Source organism: Streptopelia decaocto, assembly GCF_964273445.1.
Source record: "Streptopelia decaocto genome assembly, chromosome: 1".
In the NCBI taxonomy this organism is placed as follows: domain Eukaryota; kingdom Metazoa; phylum Chordata; class Aves; order Columbiformes; family Columbidae; genus Streptopelia; species Streptopelia decaocto.
The window spans coordinates 9,721,941-9,749,771 of NC_138663.1; the positions used below are offsets into that span (position 1 = coordinate 9,721,941).

General features: G+C 38.5%; 1 protein-coding gene across 1 annotated transcript in view; it reads left to right on the top strand.

Moving 5' to 3' along the window:
- The window catches only part of SEMA3D (semaphorin 3D), a 147,271-nt gene that overhangs the window by 101,089 nt on the left and 18,351 nt on the right, over positions 1-27,831 (top strand). Inside the window, 9 exon segments of the mRNA XM_082045235.1 lie at positions 1,493-1,607; positions 2,063-2,132; positions 3,494-3,638; positions 15,446-15,668; positions 18,771-18,859; positions 20,676-20,717; positions 21,962-22,119; positions 24,209-24,273; positions 26,526-26,665. Of these exon segments, the coding sequence (XP_081901361.1) occupies positions 1,493-1,607; positions 2,063-2,132; positions 3,494-3,638; positions 15,446-15,668; positions 18,771-18,859; positions 20,676-20,717; positions 21,962-22,119; positions 24,209-24,273; positions 26,526-26,665 (1,047 nt within the window).

Below are 27,831 nucleotides of genomic sequence, written 5' to 3' on the forward strand. Positions count from 1 at the left end.
TAACAGGAATCATTTCCAACTGAGTTAACCCATTTAGAAGTAGCAAGTACATGAAAAGGGAAAATGGTTAGAGTGAGTTACCAGGGAAGTGTTACTCCTTGTGAAGTTCAGCATTTAAACCATCTTTCTGAATGTCTGTGATATTTATGATACAGCTTTGGAGGGCTAAATAGAATCTATGGAAATACCTTGTAATTTCCATGACCCAGTGTTCCCTTCTGGCTGGTTCTATACCTTCAGAGTCTCATAGCCAATTATAATATATATATATATATATATATATATATATATATATATATATAAGTAATTTCTCCTGATGAATCTGGAGAGGATGAATGCTCATGACCAAATTTGTGGTGCTTGAATTTACAACACAGATCACCTAAGCTTCAAAGTTTATAAATTAAAGAAGGAGGCACCTTCATGGGTAATTCAGAACCTATAGCTGTGTGACTGCTGTTGGTAATAAAAATTTCTCTGAAGTGTTTGAATTCTTGGTATCTGCTGAAATATCATTGTCCTTACGGTTTTTGACTATGAAAAAAATAGGGGCCTACATAACATTGTGGAACCTAAATAGATCTGTTATTTGGGGCCAAAGGGGACAGATAACTGTATTGATTAGACTTTTCTGGTACTCAAAGGAAGAACGTAAACTCCTAAGCAAACTTCTAGTTCCAGCATGTTAAAATTTAAAACTTTCATCTAAGATCCAATTTACCCACACCCTTCTATTGATCCAAGTCAATAAGTCATCTACCCAACAGAAGGGTAATTCAAATTTCAAATGACCCTTTATAGGATTTTTTCTTTCTCCAGTGTCTAAAGGAAATTCAGGTAAATATGCTCATATCTTGGAAACCCATAGTAAAATAAATGAAATAAAAATTCCTTTTGTGGAGACTGATATTTCCATAACAATGATTATTAAAATAATGTGACTGTTTTTCCCTGGAATGTGTATATCTATGTGTACTATGTACACAAAACAAACTGCACAGTATTTACATTACAAGAACCACTGATGAATATGTTTTTTTCATTTTCTTCTTTCTTTTTTTTTTTTTTTTTTAAGAGATCTATCCAACATATTCTGTATTATCATCAGGTTTTTAAATAAATCTTGAAAAACAGCTGATTGCAAAAAATAACACCACACGGAACAAGAAATCATGTGATATAGACTTATGTTCTCATAGGATCCCAGCTGTAGAACTGGTGAGAGAGCTTTGCAAACAGATTTGAGTATAAGTAAGAAAACTGCCCATTGTCTGAACTTAGAAGTGACTACTGGAGCTACCTATAAAAAGGACGTCCTACACTCTCTTTGGAAAAGAAAAAAAAAAAAAGAAAAAAAGGGTTTTTAGTTGTTGTACTAAGATCAAACTGTGGAATCAGCCTGAAGAAGCACAGTCAATACTCTGTTACTATCAAATATCATATGATAAAGCGCTTCTTTTTTTAAGTCCTTTAATTTTTTTATTTTTATTAGAATGATATGGGAGGTCAAAGGAGCCTAATAAACAAGTGGACTACGTTTCTGAAAGCCAGGCTAGTATGTTCAATACCTGGTCCTGAAGGAGCAGACACACATTTTGATGAGCTACGTAAGTTGATTTATCTTTAATGTTCTATTTTAACATCAGTTTTTCTTGGGCCTTTTTTGTTGTTTTTTTTTTTTTTTAGAAGAACTATGTCTTGCTCTGATTTTACTTCTGAAACAGTCCTGGTAATACCTCTGACTTTTGTCAGAAGTCCCTGATTGTAACTGGAATTAATCTGATCAGAAATGTGGGGTTTTTCCCCTCTCACTCCAAAAGCTGGAAAATGAAATTCCAATCCTTTATAAAAACCAGACTATCTGCAAATGGACAAACTTCAGAATATTAGCACAAATTCACATGCCATAAATTAGAATTCAGACAAAAATAAAGCTTTAATGTATATTTACAAATGTCCAGATTATAAATTGTAAATGCAGAAGTATTCAGTGGTGTTTAATTAAAAATAAAAATAAATAAATAAAAAAAAAAAACAAAACAAAACATTTCTCCCATTGCAGAAGATATATTCTTACTTTCTACAAGAGATGAGAGAAACCCACTGGTATATGGAGTCTTCACTACAACAAGGTATGTGTTAGAATCACATTTGCCTCTGGAAACAAATTCTGAAGATGTTACTAAGGCCTTTTATTAAACCCTTCTATTACAAGATCCTGATTCACAAGAACAGTGAGAAACTGCTTGAATAAGTCTTGTAATATTGGAGCTGTAGACACTAAGGGCAATATTTTCGAAAGTGGAAATATGAATTGTGTTTCTAAACTTTGTGTGCCTGACTTTTGAGAATGATTATACAAAATAATGAAATTTTAACCATCAAAAAGCATGCTAGTTTATATTATCCTCATTGAGTTGAATTTACAAATTTCAATCATGTTTTTTTAAGCAACCAATATTTCTTATTTAAGGCAAATCATTGTTGTGAAGCATTATTCCTGTAGGTGATAGTATCACATCAGCTGTTTCTTAGGATCAAAACCCACTATGCTCTAAAGAAATATTTTGGTGTTTACATAGACAGCAGTTGATGGAAGAATAACACATCTTTATCAAGAGGCAATAGATAGATTAATTAATGAACCCCTCAGCTGCAATAGTGATGTGGTCTATATAGAATTGTCAGCAAGGAAATAAATAATTATTTGTTTTGTCTCCAGAACCTCTGAATAAATAATGTGTAAATAAATATGTGTAAATAATATGGACTAGCCAAATGCTGAACAGTATGAGTACAATGAAAAATTGCCAAGGCACTCCTTAACTCAGAAGCAGCCACCACAGTGGCTCCATAGAATAAATAACCACTTTAAATATTTAAAATTGAATGAAATGTTGCACAATGAATCTAACGGCATATGAAATAACTAAAGTACATACCACTCAACAACCTGCAATGGTGTTCTCTGGGAAACTGAACTCTTTGGGTTTTATTTTAGGAAAATATGTTTAAAAAAAAAAAAAAAAAGAGTAGAAAAAGGAATGTTTATTTCTACCTTTTTTATTGTCTGTCTAATGCAACCTGTAATTCTCAAGAGCATCACCTGTAATATCACTAACGTACGGACTTCCAGATATGAATACAATGTAAAGGAATGTCCTTCATTTCCGTAAAATTCTAATCAAAATAGCTAATAAATGATATCTGAAAACTGTCAGCCATTAGGAAAAAACGACAGTCTATCAAGTGGTCCCAAAGGCTAGTTCCAGGTTTTAAAAAAGCAAAGGTTTAAACTCTCATGGCAGTAACATGAAATATCTGTAGTTATCAGACTTGTGCACATTGTCTGTTATTTAGCAGCACTTACATCAGCTCTCATTTGTAGGGTTGATCCAAACTCTGTTATACTCTGTGAAATTAGTTAATTTGCTGGACAGCATGCACTTAAGAGGTGTTTACAATATCCATATTAATCCATCTTCTTTTTCAGCTCTGTCTTCAAGGGCTCTGCAGTTTGTGTGTACAGCATGGCAGATATCAGGGCTGTTTTCAATGGCCCTTATGCTCACAAAGAGAGTGTGGACCATCGGTGGGTACAATATGAAGGTCGCATCCCGTATCCCAGACCTGGTACAGTAAGTGTCTCCATAATTATATACTTCTATTTTTACACAAAAGCAATCATACTTCACACCCCTCCCCAGATCAGTAATTTATATTTTCCACTCAGGATGTTTCAAATTATCCTCTCAACCCTTTGCCTTCTGTTGACAGCTCAGACTTCTACCTACCCTATAGGTATATAAATATACATTTTTCCATGTCTCTGAGATAACATTGTGTCCAGACTGTCTATTTCCTGATTGTCTCTCGTATTGTGGTCTCCTACTGTACAGCTGTATTTCTGTCTGTTGAGATCACCTCTGAGGCACCAACACTTCATAAAAAGCCAAAGGCATTTCTTTATGAAGCATTAAGCTATGATGTTGTATTTATTTGAAGTTTTGTATTTCTGTTATCTTTGTGTCTGTTAAAAACCTGTTCCTTGAGATGCGGTCATTGATTCTATTATGATGTGTGTTTGTGGATGTGTTGTGTTTTCAAGAAAAATAAGGAGTTGCTGGAAATTTTATGAGATGAAAGATAAGTGCTAGGAAGAAAAGAGAAATTTAATATCTGGAAACACTTCTAAATCCCAGTCTCTTAGACTTCAGATTCAACAATCAGGACAAAACAAAGAAGAAAGTTTTGAAAGAGTTATTAAAAAATTCTTCCCCCATTTCTCTCTTGGTATTAAAAAGAAGAAGAAGAAAAAAGCATGGACCTACATTACAGCTGAGGAAGAAAACAGTATTAAAAAAAAAAATCATCTACTTCAAAAAAGTCATCACAATTTTCAGAAATCCTTCATATCTAGAGTACAAAAGAACAATGATTTAAGAATAAGGCAGATATTATCAAGGATGGCTTTATACTATCTTGGTCAGGTACTCAGTGAACCAGTATCAGGCAGCTGCATAAATCCAGCCCAGGACTGACCCACTGAACTGGACTGCTGCGGGTACCTTGGCTAGAAGGCATCTGAATGTTTCTGCACTATTTCTCTGACGTCAACACTGGTGTGACCTTTGATGCAAGCCACATTACCTACCTTATTTAGCTTTTCTTTTCACCCATTTCCTTGTGTTTTCTTCATCATCTTTCCAATACACCCAGTTGCATGGCCTAGGCCCATGCTTTTTGCTGCACTCAGTGGTCCCAGGTTTCAGCAGGTCAGGCCGTGAGCTCTGATTCACTCCTCTCAACTGCAGGCAAATCACAGTTCTCTATAAAGACTAAGGCAGCTCCAGAGATTGATTTGGCCTTCCTAGGATCTGTGCTGCTGGAGCAAATGAGCTCCTAATTTAGACAATTTAGGCACTGTAGGCTTAGGCATCTATCTCTCACATGGAATACATAATGCCCCCAGAAAAGAAGATTATTTTTTTTTTGCAACTCCATTATGGGTTAAGAAGTGCAGATGAACTGATTTTTAAGTACAAAAATGGTGCCAGTGAGAACAATAGCTGGTCCCATGGCATCTAAAGAGATTAAAATAACTCCCTCAAAAAACTCCGAGTGCCCCATAAGGATGAACACTCTGCACAGATAGACGGGTCATAAGCTCATTGCATTTTTGAGTGTATTAGCCATCACATGGCTGAGTGGGGATTCGCAAGGAAGGAAATATGTCATGCTGAAGCATGTCAATGCTGATTTTTATCACTAATTTGAATATCCATGCTTGCAAGTATTTTAAAAGTTGAAAAGTTTAAAGATAAATGGATATTTTCCATAAGTTTCCCTTAACTCTCCAACCGCTTCCTTTAAGCACCTGATAACATGTGTGAGAAAATGGTCTCATAAAAATCCTTAGGACCTCCATACTCAGTGAATTTCTGTAGGAGTTTGTCTGACCAAGGACTGAGAAGGGAAGTGGATTTTACCGAAGAAAGCTCTCAGAAGAAAGCTATCTGTAATATTTGCTATGTGGATAAGGTAAATGTATTGCTGCACCTTTTGTCTTAGTAAGGTGGACTGCAACAGATTTTGGGCTCAATAGTTTTATATAGGGTACCCAAATAAGTAGATTCACGGTCTCATAATGGGCTGTGCCTCTGGATATGAACAGATTTAGGCTGGGATCTGAAAAAGCAGCACAGTGCTCAAAGGCAAGAAAAAGAAGCAGCATGCTACACCCCTGCAGAACACTGTAATGTGAATGCTGAAATACACTTCCTTAAAGATTAATTTCATAATTTCTTGCCAGCTACAAGGTGGTTCAGGAATGCTCAGTACAAAGCCAAAGAGGGATAATCTATCCTTTTTTAAGTTACTAGAACATTTTTTTAAATTTAAGCTCTACCTAAGTGTTGCCTACAATTATCATAGCCAGCACTGCCTGGTTTTATATTTCTCATATTTTAAGTTACTAGCAAAGTCTAAAAATGGCTATACTAGGAAATGTGTTTCTTTTGATGTTTGGCTTTGAGAGAAGCATTAACTTCCTTCCAGCATTTATACAGAAGCAGGAGACTGCTTACCCTAATTTAACTTTCTGCTCAGCTGCCTTTATCTCCTAAGTAAATAAAGCTGTTTCACTGTAGAGGCTGTGAGTTCTTTGATATTGAAATTTTGACAAAATGCTTCCTGTGGCAATTTGTGTCAGAGATAAACTCCCGACATGACCATGATATCATGCATTCGCAATGCTGAGCAATGTGCAGGCAGCAGGAGCCCTTGCCCAAGGTCCCAATGCTGCTGCAGGGTCCGCCTGCCCTCTGCTGTCGTGCGGAGACCGCTGAACAGGGCCACTGGGCATCACCAGCACGCTGCACACCATTGATGCTGCAAATCGTACAGCTCTTTTATTCTAACTTCTCCCAGCGGTATTAAAGAGTAAGTGGAAATAATGGGAATTAAAGAGAGGCAAGGCTTCAAATCCATTTCAATATTGAAGCTGTGAAAAAAAAAAAAAAAAAAAAAGAAAGAGACAGAAAAACCCTGCAGCTTTGAAAACTGTCAGAGCTTGTGCTTTGTCTTCTTTAGCTCTTTAAAAATTGGACTTGCATATCTGCAGCTGTCCCCAAATAACAAATTCAGTTTTCTTCTAGTGTCTTAGGGTTTCACTGAGGAAATTATCCATTGATAAAGAAATCATCAAGGGCTTTCTTTAAAGAGTGTTCTGTATTCTGAAACAGTGTTTTCATAATGCCCTCCCAGTAATTACAGAAGGAATTTGAACAAGATTTTCAGTGAATTAGGAGAAAAAATAAAATCTAGCCTATTTATTTAGCTGTAACAATTGCAGTATCAGAGCAACTCACAGTGCCCATTTGGAAATTCTGATTTCATTGATGATGAGTAAACGTAACTGAGATCAGATTTTCAGAGAAATGTCAGTGTTTAAAGATGCAAACTAACAGGCTGATGTACTACACAACATAGGACAGTAACTGCTACCCAAGGCAACAACAAATATTTTTGATATATCTGGATATTTTACTAACTGATTTGCCAAAGGTTCCAAACAAAGCACTGCATCAGTAAAGTAAGATTCTTGCAGTTTAAGTCACTTTTTTGCTCCAAGAAGAAACAACTCAGCATATTACTTTTGTTCATTTGAAGAATGTCTCACCTCTTTTCAATTAAATCTGAATACGGCCCTGAGCTTCTGATTTTTTTTTTAATTTGTTTTTAAAACAAACTCCTTTACAAGCCCTCAGATTCTACTGTTATGTTTTCCATCTTTTTCTCGATATATTGTTTTTTCTTCCTTTCTTCAATGAACCCCCTTCCTTTATTTCTTCCGCTCATCAAGTGCACAGGCTGCTCAAGATGTCATGTCCATCCCATTGGGACTTGGCTGAGCCACAGAGAAATAGTGTCTGCCAAAAAACCTCCCCCTGTACTCTTGTCTGGTTAGCTTTGCTGCTTTAATAAATGTGTTCATAAAACATTGAGGTTGCACAGTTTTCCCTTGTTATATTCAAACTTATCTTCCTCTTCCACCTGATCTTTTATGGAACAGACTGCATTCTTTGCTTCTCCAATTCCTCTGTCCTTTGATCTCACCACTGTAAAAGGGGCTGCTTAATTAAGTGAAATGTTTCACATTATGTGTTTATTTTCCTGAGAAAGCCTCCTCCACCTCCTCTTACTTACCAACCTGTTTTCCGCAACATGAATCACCCCTTAGTTCATAGCAGCCTTTTGAAACCCAGTCACCTTTCCTGCTGGCAGAGGTCATCAGGGAATTGCAAAGTGCCACCTGCAAAGTCAAGTTCACTCACCTAGCTGGTCTCAGCCCAGTTAGTCTCAAATTAATGTTCTCTTGTTTCAGTCTTTTTTATCAAAACCACAAGTGTTTTAAATGAAAAAATAATACTAAATACTTGAGACAAACACTGGAACAATGTAGAATGAATCTCGCACATCTAGTGGGATGCAAACCCTATCTTAAAAAATATAAAAATAGGGACTTCATTTTATTTGTAGGGACTTTGTTTTGTTTCTACTTTTTGTAGTGGGAACTGAGTGAGGCTGATTCCATTTAAAATTTGCACTGTTTGCCTCCTGCAGAACTTGACTCGTTCCCCTCTCTGCTATCCTCTTCCAGGCTTGTCCTGAAAAGCTCCAAGGTTAGTACGGAAGTCTTCCTTCTGAGAGTCCAGTCCTTCTGGCACAACCAATTCAGGCTGTAGAGAAACAATAAGGCTTTTTGCAGGCATATCCATATGCAAAATGCATTGTGCAGCTCTAAACAGACTCTTTAGGCCATTCAGGAACCCAGTTTTCTTCTTCAGAATAGCGCATGGTTGAATCTCCAATGACACATAAGTGCCTAAACCCTTAGAGCCATCTATTAGCTGTCATCTAATCCACAGAAGATTGTAAACCTATAGGTAGCCCATTTTCTAAAGTACTTCTGGGCATCCTGGAAGCTCATACCAGTCCTTGGTGTCACATTTTAACCCCTCAGGACTCAGACTTCGCGTTTTTCTGTAAACTTATACAAATAAAGTTCAGTTTTTTGTGAGGAGGGTCCTCATTTAACACAAGAGTGACTAATTGAAGTTAATTCTTCTGTTTCTCTGATTTTTCTTGAAAGATCAGTGATAAGGGAAGTTATTTAGAGCTTGGAATAATTTACATTATGTTGTAGGAGAATGCCATATCTCCTTGATAGTTAAATATTTGTTCACTGAGAGGTTGGGAGAAAAGGACCATGTGATTAATTTACTCCCTCTAAGGCCAGGTCTGGCGTTCCAGTACCTACAGCACTTAATATAGAGAGCTTTTAAGAGGAGATTTTCTTCCAGGTTAACATCTGAGCAACATTCCTACTACTTTTGGCTAGGCTGAGAGGTAATTATCCCACGAAAAGTGAAACACCTTCAACAGGAAAGAGCTCCCAGGTGGCTCTGATCCACATGCCTGGGACAGAGGGACCTCTCCCCCAGGAAGGAAGCCCAGACTAAGACAGCTGATTCCCCAATATGGGAGAGATTTAAGAAATATTTCTTTCCTTTATGTTTCATGCTGTTTACTTCAGATCACAGAATTACAGTATGATTAGGGTTGGAAGGGACCTCTAGAGATCATCTAGTCCAACCCACCTGCTAAAGGAGGTTCACCAGAGCAGATCACACAGGAACAGGTCCAGGTGGGCTTTGAATATCTCCAGAGAAGATGACTCCACAACCTCCCTGGTCAGCCTGTTCCAGGCCTCTGGCACTGCTCAGATGCTCCCAAGACAGTGACTTGCTGGTGTGGTACTTAGTTCTCCTTGTGAAATACACAAAAATTCCAAGCCTGGATATTTCAAAATCCACCAAGCAGATGCCTACTGCACTCAATATGATCAAGTCCCTGTTGTAGCCTATGGGTGTTTGAATATAATTGTTAAATGGGTCTAAGGCTTAATGTGACAAGTGACTTTTAAACTGTGATTTTTAACACACTTGAAATAGAAACCCTTTTGAAGCTCACACAGAACAGCCTTCTGTTTCAAAATTATCGGTAGACAACAATGCTGCTGAACTAAAGATGCATTGTTAAACGAAAAGGGTATTTTTTTACATACCTTATAGGTAAGGTCCCAAATAATTGTCACAATTTTAATAGGTGTTAGATCCAACAGCTGTTACTGACTTCACGGAAAGGTGTGGAGCACTATATACATTTTGGCATATTGGAGGTTAATTTAGGAGCCTAATTCTGGTGCCAGCTTTTGAAAATCTTGGCCAGATTTCTCACATAATGTTAACACAGTCACACTGTATATCTTGGTATTGTGTGAGATCTACACATCCAGCACTCTGTTAAGCTGCAAATTTAATAAAACAAGTGAAAATATGAGAAAAGCTTACATGTGTGCAGTGTTGCTAAGTTAGTGTGCATTTGCTTTTATTTGAGAAAGATTAGCCTTAATTTACCACCTCCTGGCTACATTTTGATACAAATACAAGGTGAGAGAATGAAAAGGCATCTTTGCAGATATTCTGGGATTAGGACTTAGGCCAGGGTGATTATTGTCAAATCCAGCTGACACAGAAGGCACTGGAAAAACTGTAACTATTGGAGTAATCCAAGCCACTTCTATGACATATGATATAAATGCTAATCTCTTATTGTCTCCAGTGTGAGATGTCACATATCTGAGACAGCATCTGGTGCTGATGATGTGAATAAATGTCCATTGTGAACTGGGCAGAGAACATCGATATCATTATCACGAGACATGGAACAGGATGTGAACTCACATTTTCAGAGGTGAAAGGCTGCTTCACTCACGCACTTGGCCATGAAGCCTTTATCATCAGACATCCTATTGATTGCTATAAAAGGAAGCACAAGCCTACAGGAATTGTTCTGCAGCTATGGGTGGACACAGCTTTAAACAGCTGCCTGAGGACTTTGCCAAAGGGTGGCCAAAATGAATTTTTCATTACCATGTTCCATTCATCATGCCACAGTGAGTGAAGCCTCTGGAAGTAGCTCCCTTGGCCAAGCATAACAGGGTCACACCTGCTCAGCTGTTCTTGGTGGTCGTGCTGTCTTAGGATGGGATCCAAAGCCCACTGTTGACTCAAACAGATCTTTGGATCAGACCTTTAGTCCTTGTTTCTACTAAATTAGCTGCACAAGCTGGCAGAGATTTCCCTATATCATGCATGCTAAGGTTTGGGCCTTTGGGATTACTGTAACAACTTTATAGTTCCATATCAGTAGATACTTTATCCTAGCATTTTCCAGTAAGTGATGTCATGTCTCTCATCTTCCTCTGTTGGTGCATTTTTGGCATACATCTAGGACATCTTTAAGATCTGTGGGGTTACTCCAATTTTTCACATAGAAATGAACTTCTGGTATTGAGTACTGTATAGGGGAGTAATCATTGAATCATTGAATTTCCAGAAGATGTGGACTGTACTCAGAGTAGTGGGTGAGAACATGAACCACAGAAAATGCACATATATGGAAAAATCTACATCTGGTACTCTGTGAGGGGCAAGAGAGTTATTGGAGGTTGGAGGAAGTGAAGAAATAAAATTATTTCTCATTATGTATAGAATAAATTGATGCAAAATTTTAATCGAAAGACAACTAAAGCACATGTGTTTCTATCTATCGATTCTAACAAACAGCCCCTGCAAAGACAAGCATGCTTTTGAAATCAGTAGAGTTTTTGAGGTCTGATTCTGGTGTAAGTGACAAAGGCTCAGGCCTTGGTTGTTCTAAAGGTAAGGGGAAACAATAATTCCTGAAGGACTGCTCATGTAGCAAGTGTGCATGTGATTCAGTTTCTGTGTATTTATTGTGCTGTATGAATAATTTCTCCTGTATTATGATTCATTTTATCTTTTGACCACAAAGTCTAAAATCTAAATTGTCTTATTTTTTTTTCCTTTTTTTATCACACTTTTCTGTAGTCTCTTTGTCTATATAATACAAAAGCATGTATTCCTTTGTGAAATTATTTAACTGATATTGTTCTCTTAAAAAAACAAGATGACTACAGCCCACTTCAACGGTGCAACCTTGTAAAGACTTCAATTTTTGAAAACATAGCAGAAAATAGAATGTCAAAGATCATACTCAGCAAGACAGAGGGTCAAGCTCTTACAGAAATGCTACCATAAACCCCCTAGGGATAACTCCCTGCAATACATCATGTTTCCTATTAAACATTTTTTAACTTTTTTTTTTTTCAAGGGATGTCCTTGAGCAGTTATCACAAGACAATGATACAAATTTCTTGTCAGTTCTTTCACAGCTGTATGCTAAATTGTATATTGAAATAAAATGACTGAATATGCCATGGAATATATCTTAGCTCAAACTGGCACAGGTTTACTGTCCATGGATAAATTTTCAAAATCTTTTAAGTGATTCAGAAGCCTAAGACCTATTTTCAGTAAACAATTCCAGAGTGTTTATGAAGATAAGGATGCACAGGCTTAACTCTTATGTATTGAAACTAGGCTAAGCAAGTGGGCACTTACATAAAAATCGGTCCAAGCAAGGATTAGAAATAAATTCCAGTCTCTTAAATCACTTAGGCTACATCTCTGTTAAATAAAACCAGTGGTCAGATTCAAGCGCAGACCCACAGTCACTGTACTGTTTTATGCTAGTACAGGCTTTGCCATAGTTTATGCCTGCTTCATCTGGCACCCTCCCAGTCAATGCTGGGACAGTGTTTGAGGTCTAAGGTAGACCAGGAACTGCCCCCAACAGGCATTTGTGATGTGGCCATAGGAGTGGATGTAGAATATCAGCTGATTGGTGCTTCACTAACCTGTTCAATTTCCCAGCATACGGATAGTCTCTGATACTTTGAGAATGTTATCCTCAGTCAGAATTTTTTTGCTTAACTAGTTGCTATTGTCTTTGCATTTAGGGTATTTATACAGGTGCATGTTCATATAGAACTGTATGTGATTAAAATGATACTGCATTGTATTAGATGCATTTACTGCATGAAGAATTCATCCTTAGGCATGGGTACATAATACCTGTACCCACTGGGTGGAGGATACGTCCCCTTTTTAGCTGTGTGTATCTCTCAGCCCAGTCAGAGAAAGGGCAGTGGAAATCCAAGGGAGAAAAGAGTTGAGGCTGGTCCTGACCTGTGGGAATGTATTCGCTGCTAGTGGATGGAGCTGTCAGCCATGAGAAGGGAGTTTAGGAGCAATGGAGGAGGGACATGCTCAGCCCTTGAGTGCTGTGTGTGTTCTTCCTAAGTCAAATGTTTTAAAAAAACTTTACATAGTGAAGCAAATCCTAACCACAAGCCCTTAACTAGCACCATAGATTGAATGTGTGTCAAAGCGGAGATTTGGGAACATGAACTAAAGTGTTCTCTATCTAAATTAGCCATGAGGCAGGATTGCAGAGCAACTTGACCACAAAACTTTCTCCTGGCAGACTACAAAGGCACTATTTATTCATATTTCTTTCTTCATAGACTGTGTTATGGCTCCACCTGGCAGGGAACACAGGGATTACTTGGATAAAAACTTGAAAAAGAAGCAATTAACAGTTTATATGTAAAAGGATGTCACCAACTGGAACAGTGTTTCCAGTTAGTTGTCTTATTATCCAGGATTTGTAGCGCACCCATAGCACATCTGGATGCCTTCCCATTCCAAAGAAGCTTTCTCAGATAAAGATTAGATACTAAGCGTAAAGGGATGGAAGATACAAATAGCTAGGAAAAGGAAAACTGAGAAGGGTGAGCATGAGAGATGATGGGTCATCAACATGCCTGACCTTGCAGGTAGGTTTGTGGGTGGTCTTCAAGCAAGACGTGTGAGAGACAGCTTATTTTGTGTAAATGAAAAAATACAGCTGAATTGATTAGTTTGTCAGTCTAACAGAGGTGGGAACCAAACCCAGCAGTAAATTACCAACACTGGGGAAGTGTCTGAGGGAGTGATCACTGTAGCAGAGCTCTGGACCAGAACAGGATGAGACTGTGCTGTTCAAAGCCAGAGAAAAGGATGCTGCAGCAGCCGAACTGTGGGCATGGACAGGAGTTTCAGCCATGTGGATTAATAAGGAAAGTAACTTCTGAGAAATAATGAGCTGCAGGGATCGTCTGGCAGCTGGAGAATCTGCCTTTATTAGAAGAAAAATAAACGAGAGGTGTAGGAGGTTCAGTTCACTGAAAAGTTACGGCGTCTGATTACATAGACAAGAAAAAAGATAGGTCTGGAAAAATGAACGTAGTTAAAGCATTAACTAGGGGCCTTCTGCCACAATAGCTCTGAGTGTATCATCTCCTGAGAGTAATCAAGCCATTAGCCTAACATGGCAGCATCCTGGTGCTGCTCTTGCCCAGTTCTGGCTCTTTGTATCAACAGGGCAGAAACTGAGCTTCGATAAGAGGAGCGGAAATACAAAAAGCAGAAGAACTTTGACCTGTGAGTAGATCCTGCCCTTTAAATAGTTGCGATTCTCCACTGCTGGCCACCGGAGGGCACTCTACACTTGCTGTTGAAAGTCGTTATACTGATACCTGCGCTAGTTTGGTCAGCATGCGGCAGATATAACTATGTTGGTACCTGTGCCCTGAAATGAAAGCTAGACAGCGTGACGGGTCTCCTTCACTCCAAACTTGATTTCCTTGTCTTTGTAAAATATCCAGTGTGATAAAGCATCCATGATAGGGGCAGGGAATGAGGAGGTAAAATTTATCGCAGAAGAACTGAGCCCATAATGAGAATTACTCTGGTTTAAAAGTAGTGCTTTCAAAAAATGAAGTAATGATGACCAAGTGCTTCTTTGGGATGAGAAAAATCACTGAGCAACCCGATTTCTTATTAGCTTCACAAGTGTTCTCACAGAAAGCTTGATTTCTACTTGAATATGGATTTAATTTGTGACTTATTCACAAGACCAACTTTGTGAAGTGGCTTATACTGATGACATCTATTATGGCATTATATACAAGTTTCTAAATATTTAAATAAAAATTCAGTGTTTTCCTACATTATTGGATTGTTTATAACCAAACTATGCTGGCTCAAAAATATGGTTAAAAATGTTCTAAGTGTGTCACAGTAATGAATATACGACATGAACATCAATAATGTATTTTCATTATCGTTGATAATGATGTGAATATTAAGACATGCCTTAATATTGATCTTAGAGATGATTTGGTGTTAAAACTAAAAAAAAAAAAAAAAAATTGTGTAGCTTTTAGTAGTTTGTGTTTACAGATATGTTAGTGCAATAAATATTAATTAATTCAACATTTATCCAACATCGAACAGACAATTTCTCATTTCTAATGCTTCCTTCGTTTCCTGAGTATGTTAGAGAAGCTAAGGAAGCTCATCTCTCCTCCAAGTTTTAATTCAGCCTATCAAAATCTCTCACTGAGAAAGAAGAAAAGCCTATACATTTTTTCTTTTTTCAAAGCTTGCGTGAATCTATAGGTAGTTGCAGCTATGGGCATATAACTAAAAGGAACAGAGGATTTATATTTCTGAGTGGTAGCACAAATGAGTGAGCTGAAAAAAAATTAGCAGTTTTTGGTGGTTTTAAAAGGTAAAGGAGAATAGGCAAGAACAAAATAAAAGAAAAATGAAGATGTAGGGAAAGAGCTTTTGAAGAGAGGTAAAAATGAAAAGAGGAGAGAGTGGAAAAATGATGGAGAAAACAAACATTTGAAGAACCAGAGAAGGACACACAGCCAGTGTTCTCCCATGCTTTCAAATCAACACTGAACTTTTCCAATTGAGAATCAAATTACCAGCCACTGAAAAATGTGCTTTACAAACCAATACAGCTCATCTGGACCAGGCAGCTTTTCTACTACAGAAAGAAATGTGCAGGTTACTTGTACTTCTTTCCTAATATTCTTATTTGTTCTCTCTCTTTCATTCAGTGTCCAAGCAAAACCTATGATCCTCTCATAAAGTCTACCAGAGACTTTCCCGACGAAGTCATTAGCTTCATTAAACGCCATCCACTGATGTACAAATCCGTTTATCCAGTGACGGGAGGACCAGTATTCACTCGAATCAATGTGGACTATCGTCTGACTCAGATTGTGGTGGACCATGTCATGGCAGAGGATGGGCAATATGATGTTATTTTCCTAGGAACAGGTATGAGAGAGGACTTGCACTATCATCCTGCAGAAACCATATCTTTTAAGAACACTTCTACTCCAGCAGGTCCTGAAGAAACTTGTTGATTAACAAACTTTTCCTATGCATGCAGCTTCAGGAAGCATTTAAATGCTCCTGATTCTGTGCCAAATCTTCATGTAAATGCTAAGAATAAATTAATTTATCAGCTCAAGACATTGCTACTATTACGATTTTAATGCCTCCTGGTCCCGAGCTGATAAAGCATTTAAGAGTCAGAGTACTTGGACTTGCCCTCTGAATACCATTCAGTACCTGGTTTTACATTATATGGCAGTCTGGTTACAATTGCCTCTGGCAGTACATCAATAGCAAATTAAAAGAAAAAAACAAAACAAAACAAAACAAAAACAAAACCACAACACATTAATAACTTCAAGGAGTACTTCCTTTTATCAGTAATGACATAGTGCTTCAACATTAAATCTTATATGACATTAAACAGCTAAGAAAGAAAAATTGAACCTAAGGCAACAATTCCACTTAAACTCTTTTAAAGATGTAATTTAGCAACATGAATAGCTCCAAACAAGAGGATCAGGATTGAACAGAGAGAGGTTAAACTACTCTGTCAAGGAAGAAACCTACTTTGCAGATTTTTTTGTGGATAATTACGTATCTATTTACATTCTATGATAGTTATATGCCTTAAGGACAATGCCTACTTTTACCATAGTAATTAAATTTAGAATCACCCAGCAGCACGGTATGCGGAGAAATATTAATATATCTATTCATAACACTTTTGAAGTAACAATGTACTGTCTTACTCCACTGGAATTTCTTGTTCTTAATCCACAATTTGATGTTCTCTTACTAGTAATAGATCTTATAAAGCACTTCTCACGGGTAGATCTGAATGCTTTAATAAGAAGGTCATTGCTGCTACTCCCATTTCAGAGCAGGTGAAAATAAGGGTCATTGAGGTGATAAGGTTTGTCCAAGGGCAGTGGATGACCTACTGCCACGAGCTGCAGAGAAATTAAGATTTCTATGTGAATTCTACCCCAGTGCTGTTGGATTACATGGCATTTTATCTGACCTATAAGAAAATCTGGTGTCGTACAGTGTAGTTTGATAAGTATGGATATTCTGAAGTGAGTTGGGGAAGGAGTGGATTGTCATAGAACATTGCCTCTTGTAAAGTGTGGGTTGTCTCAGCCTTCAAGATCTTCCCAGCTGTGCTATCACACATGTGAGTCCAGAGATAGCCTCTCTCCTGCACCATTTATGTCTTTCAGTCCAATTCCCCTCCCAACTCTTCTCTTCCAAAAAAAGATGGTATGAGACTCTCTCTGTGATCCCCACAAGTCAAGTACAGCAATTTCAAAGAGAATATCACACTGTCATAAAAAAGAACTTTAAAGTGCTGTTTGCTTCTGTGCTGCCTGAGAGGGCTGGGAATAATCTCTAGCTGTGATGACAGAAAATCTTTGTTGCTTTCTGAATGCAATCTTTAATATAGTCAACGGAGAAAGCAAAGGAGCACATTCCCAAGCTGTGAGCTGGCTAGGATTTGGGAGTACTCACTAAAACTTAATTTTCTTCTGATAAGAGTGAGAAAAAGAAATTCAAAACTTAGCTGTCCGAAAAGACAAATTCACGAGTTATAATGTGCAAAATATTATTTTAATGGCTGTAGAGGTTGCTTTCAGATGTTTGCTATCCTTCACTGTAAAATTTGTCATATGAGTAAAATTATATTGAGACATGAGCAACTCAAATACTCCCAGGTTACCTGTTACTACCCAGCACCAATCTTAATTCTTCAAGAATAAATCAAGGCCAGCATGTTCCATGCAGTCACTAGGTGGCACTCCATAATATGCAGATATTTATTTATCTGCAGTACCGTCCCTAAGAGTGAGTTTTCTTCTCCCAAAACACATTTTTCTTCTATTTTATCTTCTTTAGAGAGACTGAACACAGATACATCAAATAACCCAGGAGACTTTGAGCAGCAACAGATCAGAAGCTTATTGATGCAACCAAATTGTGCATATGCAAGCTTTGGCAATTACGTCAAACAAACAAACAAAAACTCTGATGCATGAGGCAAACTGAAATACTTCTGGCTTTGATTGGTAATAAGATCTTCAGTAGTCTGGGAAAACAAGAATGCAAATCTCATTCTTTCCATTATAATGCATTATTTTTCATCATTTTGATGTTATTCAAAGTGCTTAGGAATAAGCTTTGCTGTGTCATTTCCATGCTGCACATCTCAACATCCAGTCCACTTCACCTGAGAAGTTTTAAGGATTCTTTTTAAAGTCGTTCAAGATTCATGGATGTGTAATGGTCTGAGATGAAATGAGCAGCTACTTTTTTCACCAAGCAGGAATTCAGGTTAAAATTAATAAATTGATTCAACTTTTATAAGCTCTCCAGGTTACTCTAAAGAAGTAATTTCTGTAATGATTAAGTGGAGATCTTGATGTAGACTGGAGATTTTGTTCAAAAATTTCCCTAAAATGAAAAAAAAAAAAAAGATAAGAAAGAGCTCATTGCTTAGCACCCTACATTAAAATGAAACCTGTTTTAGGTGCTATATGGGATGAAAACTAATTTTATAAAAAATAGAAAAAAAATTTCTGTCAATGTAGCCCCCTAAGCTGGGTCTCTTGGGGGTCAGATGGGCCTCAATTCTGGCTCAAGGAAATGTGCATAAACTTCTAGCTGGCAGCATGGACGTGCTGTCATGCATACGTGTTTGTTTGTGAAGTAGCAGAATGGTTAGACCATCCCTGACAGGCGCAGCCTACAGTCATGTTGACTCAACCATACAGTAAAACCATAGATATATTGTATAGTGCTATGTAGAAAGAAATAGATGCAGATAGGGATAGATGTTCTTTGAAAGCTTCATTGTTGATGCATTAGTTTTATCTTTAGGACCACAAAGATTTTTAGTTTTTCGTTGCCACATAAGTTTACAGCAAGAATTGTTAAAAAAAAAAAAAAAAAAATCTAACATCAAGTTGCTATGAAGAATGAAGTGACATATAAGTACTGAAAAATAACTGGGTTTTTCGTTTTCCATCATTAACATTTTTTCAGACATAGGCACAGTCCTGAAAGTTGTGAGTATCACAAAGGAGAAGTGGACTAAGGAGGAGGTGGTCCTGGAAGAGCTGCAGATATTCAAGGTAAAGCCTTAACAGCCACAACATCAATTGAATATTATTTGGGGGACTTCGAGGTCCAAATTGGCTTCATTTGTCTTGTTGGGCATTTACTGGAACTAGTTCAAGTTTGCAGAGGGACAATGTAAATTTTTAAATGCCTTGGTATTCTTTGGGTGAGTCAATTGAAAAAAGTCCAAAACCAAACAGACCGTGATTTTTCAAACTCATAGAAAGTCTCACCCTGCTTTGTTCTAGTTCGCAAGCTTATTATGAGCCCAAATGTTTATTATTTTCTTTTTAATGTAAATTTTTCTATTGTCTCAGCATTGGGACTATTTTAGTATAATCATATGTATTTTTAAAACAAGCAAACAAACAATGTTGAACAGATGTAGGGAATTTAAAAAAAAATAATAACTTTGGGAACTGAAAAAATATAGAAAGTAAAACAAAGTCAGTTTTGATTATCAGTGCTGACTCAATGTTTTTGAGCATTTTGATTTTGTTATTCTTATTTTGTGATAAAGAAGAAAAGTAACTATAGCATTACTAACACCAATGACTTCTTCATAAACACAGCTTATAAAAAGGCCAAACCTCCTTTCTGTTGCATGGGCACAATTTCTGATTAACCTTGTTGCTAGTGAGGGAGCTGACATTAACATACTGTTGCAGTAGGAAAATGAAGTCCTGTGTCTTCCCTACTGATTTTCTTTTCCATTTAGTAGCTGTTTCTTCATTTTTTTTTGCATTCTTGTTTTGCTTGCTTCCCACTCTATATAGGTCTCCTTCAGTTTTCACCTTGTTTTTTCATCAAGTTTTATCCGCATCCGTGGTATTTTGATTACGTTCTCTCGCATCCTCTCTCCCTTGCGCTGTACGAGGTCTTAGCCAGAACGTCTGCCCATATTAAATAAATGAATCTGGCACCTAGAAACAGTGTTTTCCAAGCCTAAGGACAGGATCTTTAATAATTATTTCAGAGACTGTGTTTCTTCATATGCCTTTTGATATGTCATGTGTGTAATGAAACTTTGACTTAAAGGGTCTCTATGTCTCCTTCCTACTGTCTTGGACACCAACTATAAATATCACTCTGAAAATACCAAGATTTCTTATTGGCCTGCCAAGTAATCAGCAGTTTCAGCATGTGCACCGATTTGCTGCATTCTTAGAACTGAACGTTAAGGACAAATGTACCATATCATGTTTAAAACAAAAAAGAAGTTATTCTTTTTTCTTCCTCAGCAGACATTCCTTCACTTTTTTATTGTTAACATTTATAGCTGTTACCCCTATGTTTTTGAATCCAGAAAACTGAAGGGGGTGAAAGGCTGAAAAAACATCCCTTATTTCCTCTGACTGCATTAACATTAAACAATAGGCTTAGATTAATCATCTTCTATTAGGCAATTGATAATACTTCAATCTTTATCCTCTTCTTACAACAGTCACCGGCAAAAATTTTGCTGTAACAGTGAAATGCATCCTGTTGCAGATGATCTGCCTATGTATCCCTTAAATGCCATCTAAGCCTTTCAAATAGTGTTTAATAAGAACATAAGTTGATGTGAAGGCTCAGTGCCAGTCTCTAGGATGGGGTGGATTGCCAAACTCTAAGAATTAAAGTCTGTTTCTTCATAAGCAGCAGGGACAATTTATGAGAGGTGTTTTTGGATGCAGGAAGTTAATGATTTCTGGGGTTTTGGTTTAAATATTTGTTTAAATCAAGCAAATTGATCTGTAATTTTATTTACTTTTTTATGATAAGCTATGTACTCTTTCATTAAGACCAGGAAACATGTAAACTAACACACCTTACTAATTCATTTTTCAGCACCCTTCATTTATCTCAACCATGGAGATTTCTCAGAAGCAGGTAATCACAAATTCATTTAATTCCTACAGGATATATGCTACACTGAACATCTAGCTTGTTGTTTTCAGTTGATGCCTGTTATTTACTGGCCAGGCTTTCCATGGGTGACTCTTAATATGTATCTGAAAAGGAGATATGTTTGAACTTGTTTGCTTGCCTAATTCACATTTGCTTACAAACAGTGATTTATATACCTAAGCTAGTAATGGAAACAAATCTTTAGTCATATGGTAGTGGGTTTTGTGAATGAAGCAAATGCACATTCATTTTCCGGACACTAGAAATACTTTTCCCTTTACAACCTGATAATAAATTATTATTACTATTATTGTTGTTATTTTTATTAGTAGTCAAGAGAGATCAGGGACTCATTCTACTAAAATTTGTGTGCACACAGACTGAAAAACAATCCCCCTCATCTAAAATTGCACTCAAAATCTGGGTGGTCCAATCCTTGCAGTCACAGGGGCCCATCCCAATTGGGAATCTCCTGATGGGAAATGGTTTTATAGCAGCTCTGAGCTTTATGATGGATACATACACATTTGGGAGGCAGTGTGACTCCAGGGCCATCCTTCCCTGTCCCACAGAGGTGACCAGAGCAGCTCTGGCACAATGTGCCTTCTTCACACGGCAGGAGGTATTTTGCCGTTCAGGCACGAACAGCACAGCTGGGTTCCATCTCCCCTGGAAAAAGGTGGCAAGCCAGCTGGAAGTACTGCATGAGCCAGCCCTGGCTCAACAGCAAGCACTTGGACCACCCTTGTCTCAACAGGCAATCTACTCACATGTTGAGAGAGGGAAATAATATTATCCCCATCCTACCTAAGGATCAGAAGCAGAAGATGAAGTTTTATTCATGCAAGGCCATCCCTAGTTCCCAGATTCTTAATGTCATGACTATCCAGCCGCTCTTTTTTAAACTTGTGTTAAACCATTCTTTCCATTGCTTGCTTCTGATTTTTTATTACAGCAGAAATCTAGAGGTGTAAGGGTGTTGAGTGCTGGTGTCTGTCCAGGACTGCAGTCCCCTTTCCTCCCTGCCCTGTTGTCAGGGATGGATGGGGACTGGCCAGTTCACACAGAGCCCTGAGAAATATTTAATGGCAAAGGAGGAATTCTCTCTTGTTTTGTAAAATCTGGGGCAAGGTTGAAAGTCTGCAAGTGTGGCATTGAAGCAGGGAACTTTTTAAATGGGCTACTTGAACAACGCTCCTAATTCATTCGTTTTGCCTGATTTGCAGCAACAATTGTACATTGGTTCCAGGGATGGATTGGTTCAGCTCTCTCTGCACAGATGTCACACGTATGGGAAGGCTTGTGCAGACTGCTGCCTTGCCAGAGACCCATACTGTGCCTGGGATGGAAACTCGTGTTCCAGATATGCTCCTACTTCTAAAAGGTAAGAAAAAGAAATATACAACATGCTGTAAAAGATCTTGCTGTTTGCAAGAATTTTAGAGGTTCCCAATCAGAACTTGTTGCCTTTTTACTTAGCATGTCATTTGCCTTAAAATCTGATCATAGTCTGGCCATGTTTCACATTTCTGCTCAAAGAGCTGTGAAGACCATGTAGCTTTGTTTAAATGTGTATGACAGTAACTCAGCTAGTGCAGCTAACATCATAAATCCATCACTTTCCTTTTTTATGCTGAATGCTTTAAGGTGTGAAATACTCAAACGGGGTTTCAGGTTGTGGCTGACTCTGCCCAAGATGCAAGAGCTTTCAAGCTTTGGCTTTTTGCCTAGGGCATCATCATAGTTATAAAGTGGTATTTAACCTAGAATCCCAGAGTGGTCAATAATAAAATACTCTTAATTCCCTGATCTAAATGAAGAAGCTTCTTCTGTCTGATTTAACTAACCCACACAACTTGAGTCAAAGTGTCACTCTCATCAATTGTATTTGTGGTCTAGCCATGAGAGGGAGACAGAGATTCAAGTATTGTGATTTTACCACATCCAGAGCAGGTTTTTCACAGTGAAAGAAGCTTCATCTGAACTTTCTGTACTCACCAGCTAGGACAGAGCATGCAGGCTCTAGCAGTGCAGTATATTAGTTGCTGGATCTGTTTCTTGGAGTTCTTGGCTGATTTAGCCAGAGGTCTGAGCTTGCTTGTTGAGACAGGGTCCTCCACAGCCTCTTCATTCCCCTTTGGATGAAGCCTTCCTGACAGTAATCACTGCAGTGAAGGTCAGGGGCTGTAATCTGAGTTCAGGCTCTGGAACAAGACTTTCTGCCTTAGAGGTTATAGGGCTAGAACCCAAGCAATTAGACAAACCATTGAAGTTAATGACTCATAGGTTATCGTGTCATGGTGTCAAGGAACTTTATGTGTTTTCCCCCAAAGCCAAAGCAAACTAAATTCAGAGAAGCGTAAATGAAAGGGGAAAAGCAAATGTTCAGGCTCACTGAAAAGTTAGTGACACATGAGGCTTGCTGAAGCCTGAGGTGGGCTGGGACATGGAGACTGATGGTCCATTCTTTTTAACAGATGTGCAGTTTGGTGGGAAGGCAGAAGTCTGTGGCTCCAAAACAAAGGATGGGTGAATGGCCTTAGGAATCCTGCAGTAGATCAGTTACTTGAATATTTTTCTCCTGTGTAGCAGCCTGTGCTTTCAGCATGTCTACAGCTTTTACCACAATGGACAGCTTGGCCTCAGGAACCCGTTCTCCTGCTGAGACATTGCTCTGCACATAGGAGGTCCCACTCCTGTTATCTCCACTGTGGCTTTGAGGGAGGAACCAGTTCCTGCATGGGTCTCCAATTCTTCTACTAAAACAAAAAATTACATTTTTTTTTTTTTCTTTTAATGTTATTACACTGAAATTACACTAAATCACAGTAAATTTAAGTAACACACCCAGGGATTAGCAGGCAAGTTAGTACTGGAAGGGAGCAGGTCATCTCAGACCATTGTCTGAAGCATTTCTGCTATCTGTAAATATGAAAGATAATCAGATTTGTCAATTGTTTGTTACCAAACTAAAACATATGTTTTTCTCTATTTTCGTGTTTGGTTTACTAGTCAGTATTACCTTGGGATGATTCTAAGCACAATTTTGAATATCACTTCTTGAATCTCAGATCCTTTCCATGTGATACAACATTAAGTATGTTTTTAAGTATTTCCAAGATAGTCCACCCCAACGGGAGACCCGTGCTCCATGCTCCTACAGCAGATTTAGATGTGCTTTCTGTCACTATATTGCATACTTTTTGTTCTAGGCAGAATTTTTTATCTTGTTTTTTCTCTTTCCCCTCCCAGTGGTTTTCCCAAATCACAGGCTCTTCTCTAGATGTCAATTGTACAAATCTCTCTAGGCCACATGCTGCTTTGAGGGTGAGGCTGGTTTTAGTTAAGACCGTAATTGTCAGCAGTAGGGTGGGAGCAATGTGAGTCCACATCTGCTGAGCTCCTCTGTATTTTGTTGTTGAATTCCAGCAATTATGCCTGAAGTGTTACAAGTTTGCATGCTTTTCCCATAGGCGAGCCAGAAGGCAAGATGTCAAATATGGAGACCCCGTTGCACAATGCTGGGATGTGGAAGACAGTGAGTGTTTTGCACCTTTCTTTGTCTTTTGTCGTTTTGACAACAGAGTTTGCTGTAAGGGTCTCTGTGTGTGAAAACTTGCTGAGCTCAACAGAATAACACCATTAAAGTGATTGCCTTTCCTATACTTCATACACATTACCCCTCCTGCACTAAAATTTTCAGAGCCAGGACTGATAAGGGACAGCTGGCATGGGATGGAACCCTCACATGCCTTATGGGTGATGCTCCCCAGCACTCACCCAGGGGAGGGAGAGGTGCCTGTGATGCAAAAACATCACACACATCCCTTCAAGTAGCTTCTGGGACATGTGATGTTTCATCCAGAAACAGGGGAGATAATCCCGTGAGGAAACCCAAAAGGGCAAATGGGGAACATGCCATCTTCCCCTCTTTGACCACATACACTTGACACAAGTCCCAAAGCCCAACTCCAGCTGCCAAACCAGTCCCTTCCCCTTCCCGCAGCTACTTAAATGCTCCTGTTATTAACAAGAGTCTACCCCCTCACTCCCTGTCAGCTCCCCCCCTCCCTTTCCCACACCCTCTTTTCAAATGCCAAAAGGTCTGGCTTGCTCCTTTGGCAACGGCAGCACTTCTCTGACAGCGAGCACTGTCAGTATGAAATCCTGCGGTTGCACGGCAATCTCTGCGGCAGCGTAAAATAAATGAAAAGCATTCAAAACCAAGCTCGGGTTTGTCTGGGGCTCTTCTAGCTGCTTATTAAAGTGAACAACCCAGTCAAAACAGTATTGATTGTATTGCTGTGCTGAACATTTGATTTGGGACGAGCCACGACTTTCCATTGATCTCTAGTTATTTTTGTGCCACTGTGGTGTTGGATGCCTGCCTCAGATCTCGACGAGAGTCATTGCAGAAATCAGAGCTGCTTGCCACAAGATCAAAGACTTAACTCTGTTGCACAGTACAGAAGGCTCTGACTGTACACGTGTGCTTGCAGACATACTTAAAAAGTCAGGGTAAAATCTCATTTCCATTAAAGTCGACAACAAAACTCCTGTTCATTCCCAGGGGCGAGAATTTCCCCACTCACTGCTTACCATGGCTCTCCAAACAATGGTATCTGAGACTGTGCAAAGCTCAAGGTTAAAGAAACCCTAGCAGAAAGGCTGACAATGTCACATTTTCTGGGAAGGAAAAATAGATACTGGAAGAGTTGGCTTTACTAAACAAATGTAAAAGGACTTAGTACAGAAATTAGTATTAATCCTTTGCCCTGATGTAGTGTCACCAATAGAAATTTTATCCATCTGGGGATGACCCCTGTGCGCCATAAAACCACAAAGCTGACCTGTGGCACTCCAGGCTCTTGGCTTATTTATGCCATTTGCCATAATTAATAACATTATGGCCCCAAAACCTATTTAAATTCAGTACTCCACTGTGTCAGATTCCCTCCCAGAGACTTCATTGGCTGCATGAAGTTGTTTGGCTCTACTGAAATCTCAATGGTACAGTGAAATAAAAGAAAAGTATTTAACATGGAGAGCTTGAATTTCTATAGATCTCATATAGGTACTTACTATACTGAAAACACAATCCAAAATTGTGTTCATTTTGCTTTTGAACTAACTTTTGATTTAGGAGACACCACTGCTTTCATATTTCTGTTATTGGTAGGGCATAAGAAACAGCTTTAGACTGATGATAAGGCAGATAAGACACGGATAAGACAGACTGGAAAGGGAAATAGAGATGCAGAGCTTAGAAATTACTTGCTTAGGTTTACAGAAGGCCAAGAAAGGAGACCAGATCTGCTTATGGCTCCTTCAGTGTTTGGTCTGAAACATACTACAGAGGATTTTAAATTATACTGAGGGAAGGTAAACTTCAGTTTACTTTTGTCCTGTGACTTCTTTAAAGTGCTTGGGATGAACAAACTGGACTGTACAATCTACCTTTAGCAGCTTTACCTCAGATTTAGTAGTTGCATTACTTAAAGGAAAAATACAGGTCAGATTTTAAATTCCTCAAAGGTGAAAGCCCCAACTTTAAAATGGAGCAAGCTCATGATATAGGTTTTATTGACCTCCTTAAAAACCAGTTGCACTGAAGGAAGGTTAGCAGCCGCCTCTAAATCCTCATAGTTATAGTTTAAGCTAAAAGTTAAGTTTCCTTTTGCTTTTTTATAATTCACTCATTCTCATAGCATCTGTTCTGAATCAGGCTATTTTCCCATTGCTTTAAAAAGCAGGTCAGGGTTAATCTCCTGTACCATGTTTGCTTTCCAGGCATTAGTCATGAAACTGCTGATGAAAAGGTGATTTTTGGCATTGAATTTAATTCAACTTTTCTGGAATGTATTCCTAAGTCCCAGCAAGCCTCTATTAGGTGGTATGTTCAGCGCTCTGGAGAAGAACATCGAGAAGAGGTAAGTTATAGTCATCAAGGAAAGTTTCTCTATAGAGAATCCAGCTGAGCACTGAAAGGCAGGAGTTATTGGGATTAGTTGATGTTTTTTCTTTTCTTTGCCTCACCTTAGGTATCACATAGCATTCTGGTATCATAATTTGGGGCATACAGTGGGGAAGAGGGAAGCCATTTGCACTCTGTCATAAGCAGATTTAGATATTCATTTTGACTTACATGCTCATTCTATTAAAAGTAAAATAGGTTTTAAATAGGAGTAAAAAAAATCAAAGTAGTGGAAAAAGAGCCCTTTTGTCCAGTAATTAATGCAACAACCACTTCTGTAGGCAAAAGTATGTTCAAACCCCTTTGTTTTAATAAAACCCCTGTTCCATTTGCATTCCCTTATCATGTTGAGCAGTGTAGTTAAGAATTGCACGTGTGGTTTGCTGCTTCTCTCCATCTCTCCCCAGAGAAGGAATGGTCTGTGCAGTAAAAAGCTTTTTATTTGCTTTTTTTCTTGTTAGTAGAGTCTGAGAATTTTTCTTAAATGGCACTCTGTGCTGATGCAGAGATGTCAAGGAATTGCACCTTGCATCTGGAATAGGAAGCACTGAGACTTTTGATGACCCCTCACTCCTGCAGGAGACAGGTTTGGGGTCCTCACTGCTGGAGAAGCTTCCAGGTCCTTGCATACCCTCTGCACAATTTCCTGCTGGTTCCTGTCTGAGCTTGTGACAAAGGAGCCCTCTGACATGCCCAAAAGGTCAATGTGCTGGGACTGATTTGGACTGGGTTTGACTGAGTTTCAAACCTCAGGAGTTTCCATAGCCTTTTTCTTACATGAGTGATTTTGCATGTGTGGCCAAGTCCTGCTGTGATGGCAACCATGGCAACAAGGAAGGGAAAAGAACTGTCCTTTCAAATGAGCTGGTCCCAGGTGTTAGAGATGCTTTTTTGTTAAATGTTCATCCAAGACAAAAATTAGTTTCAGTGACAGGAACTGTCAAACACCCAATGAGTCATCCACTCTCAATGATAATTCATGCTATACGACTTTTTGAGTGCAGAAAGTGTTCTTGTTCTTTCTAAAGGCTGGGGAGATGCAGAAAGTGTTCTTGTTCTTTCTAAAGGCTGGGGAGATGCAGACCAGTACCCAGTACCCATCAGAGTATCACCCCTGAGTGA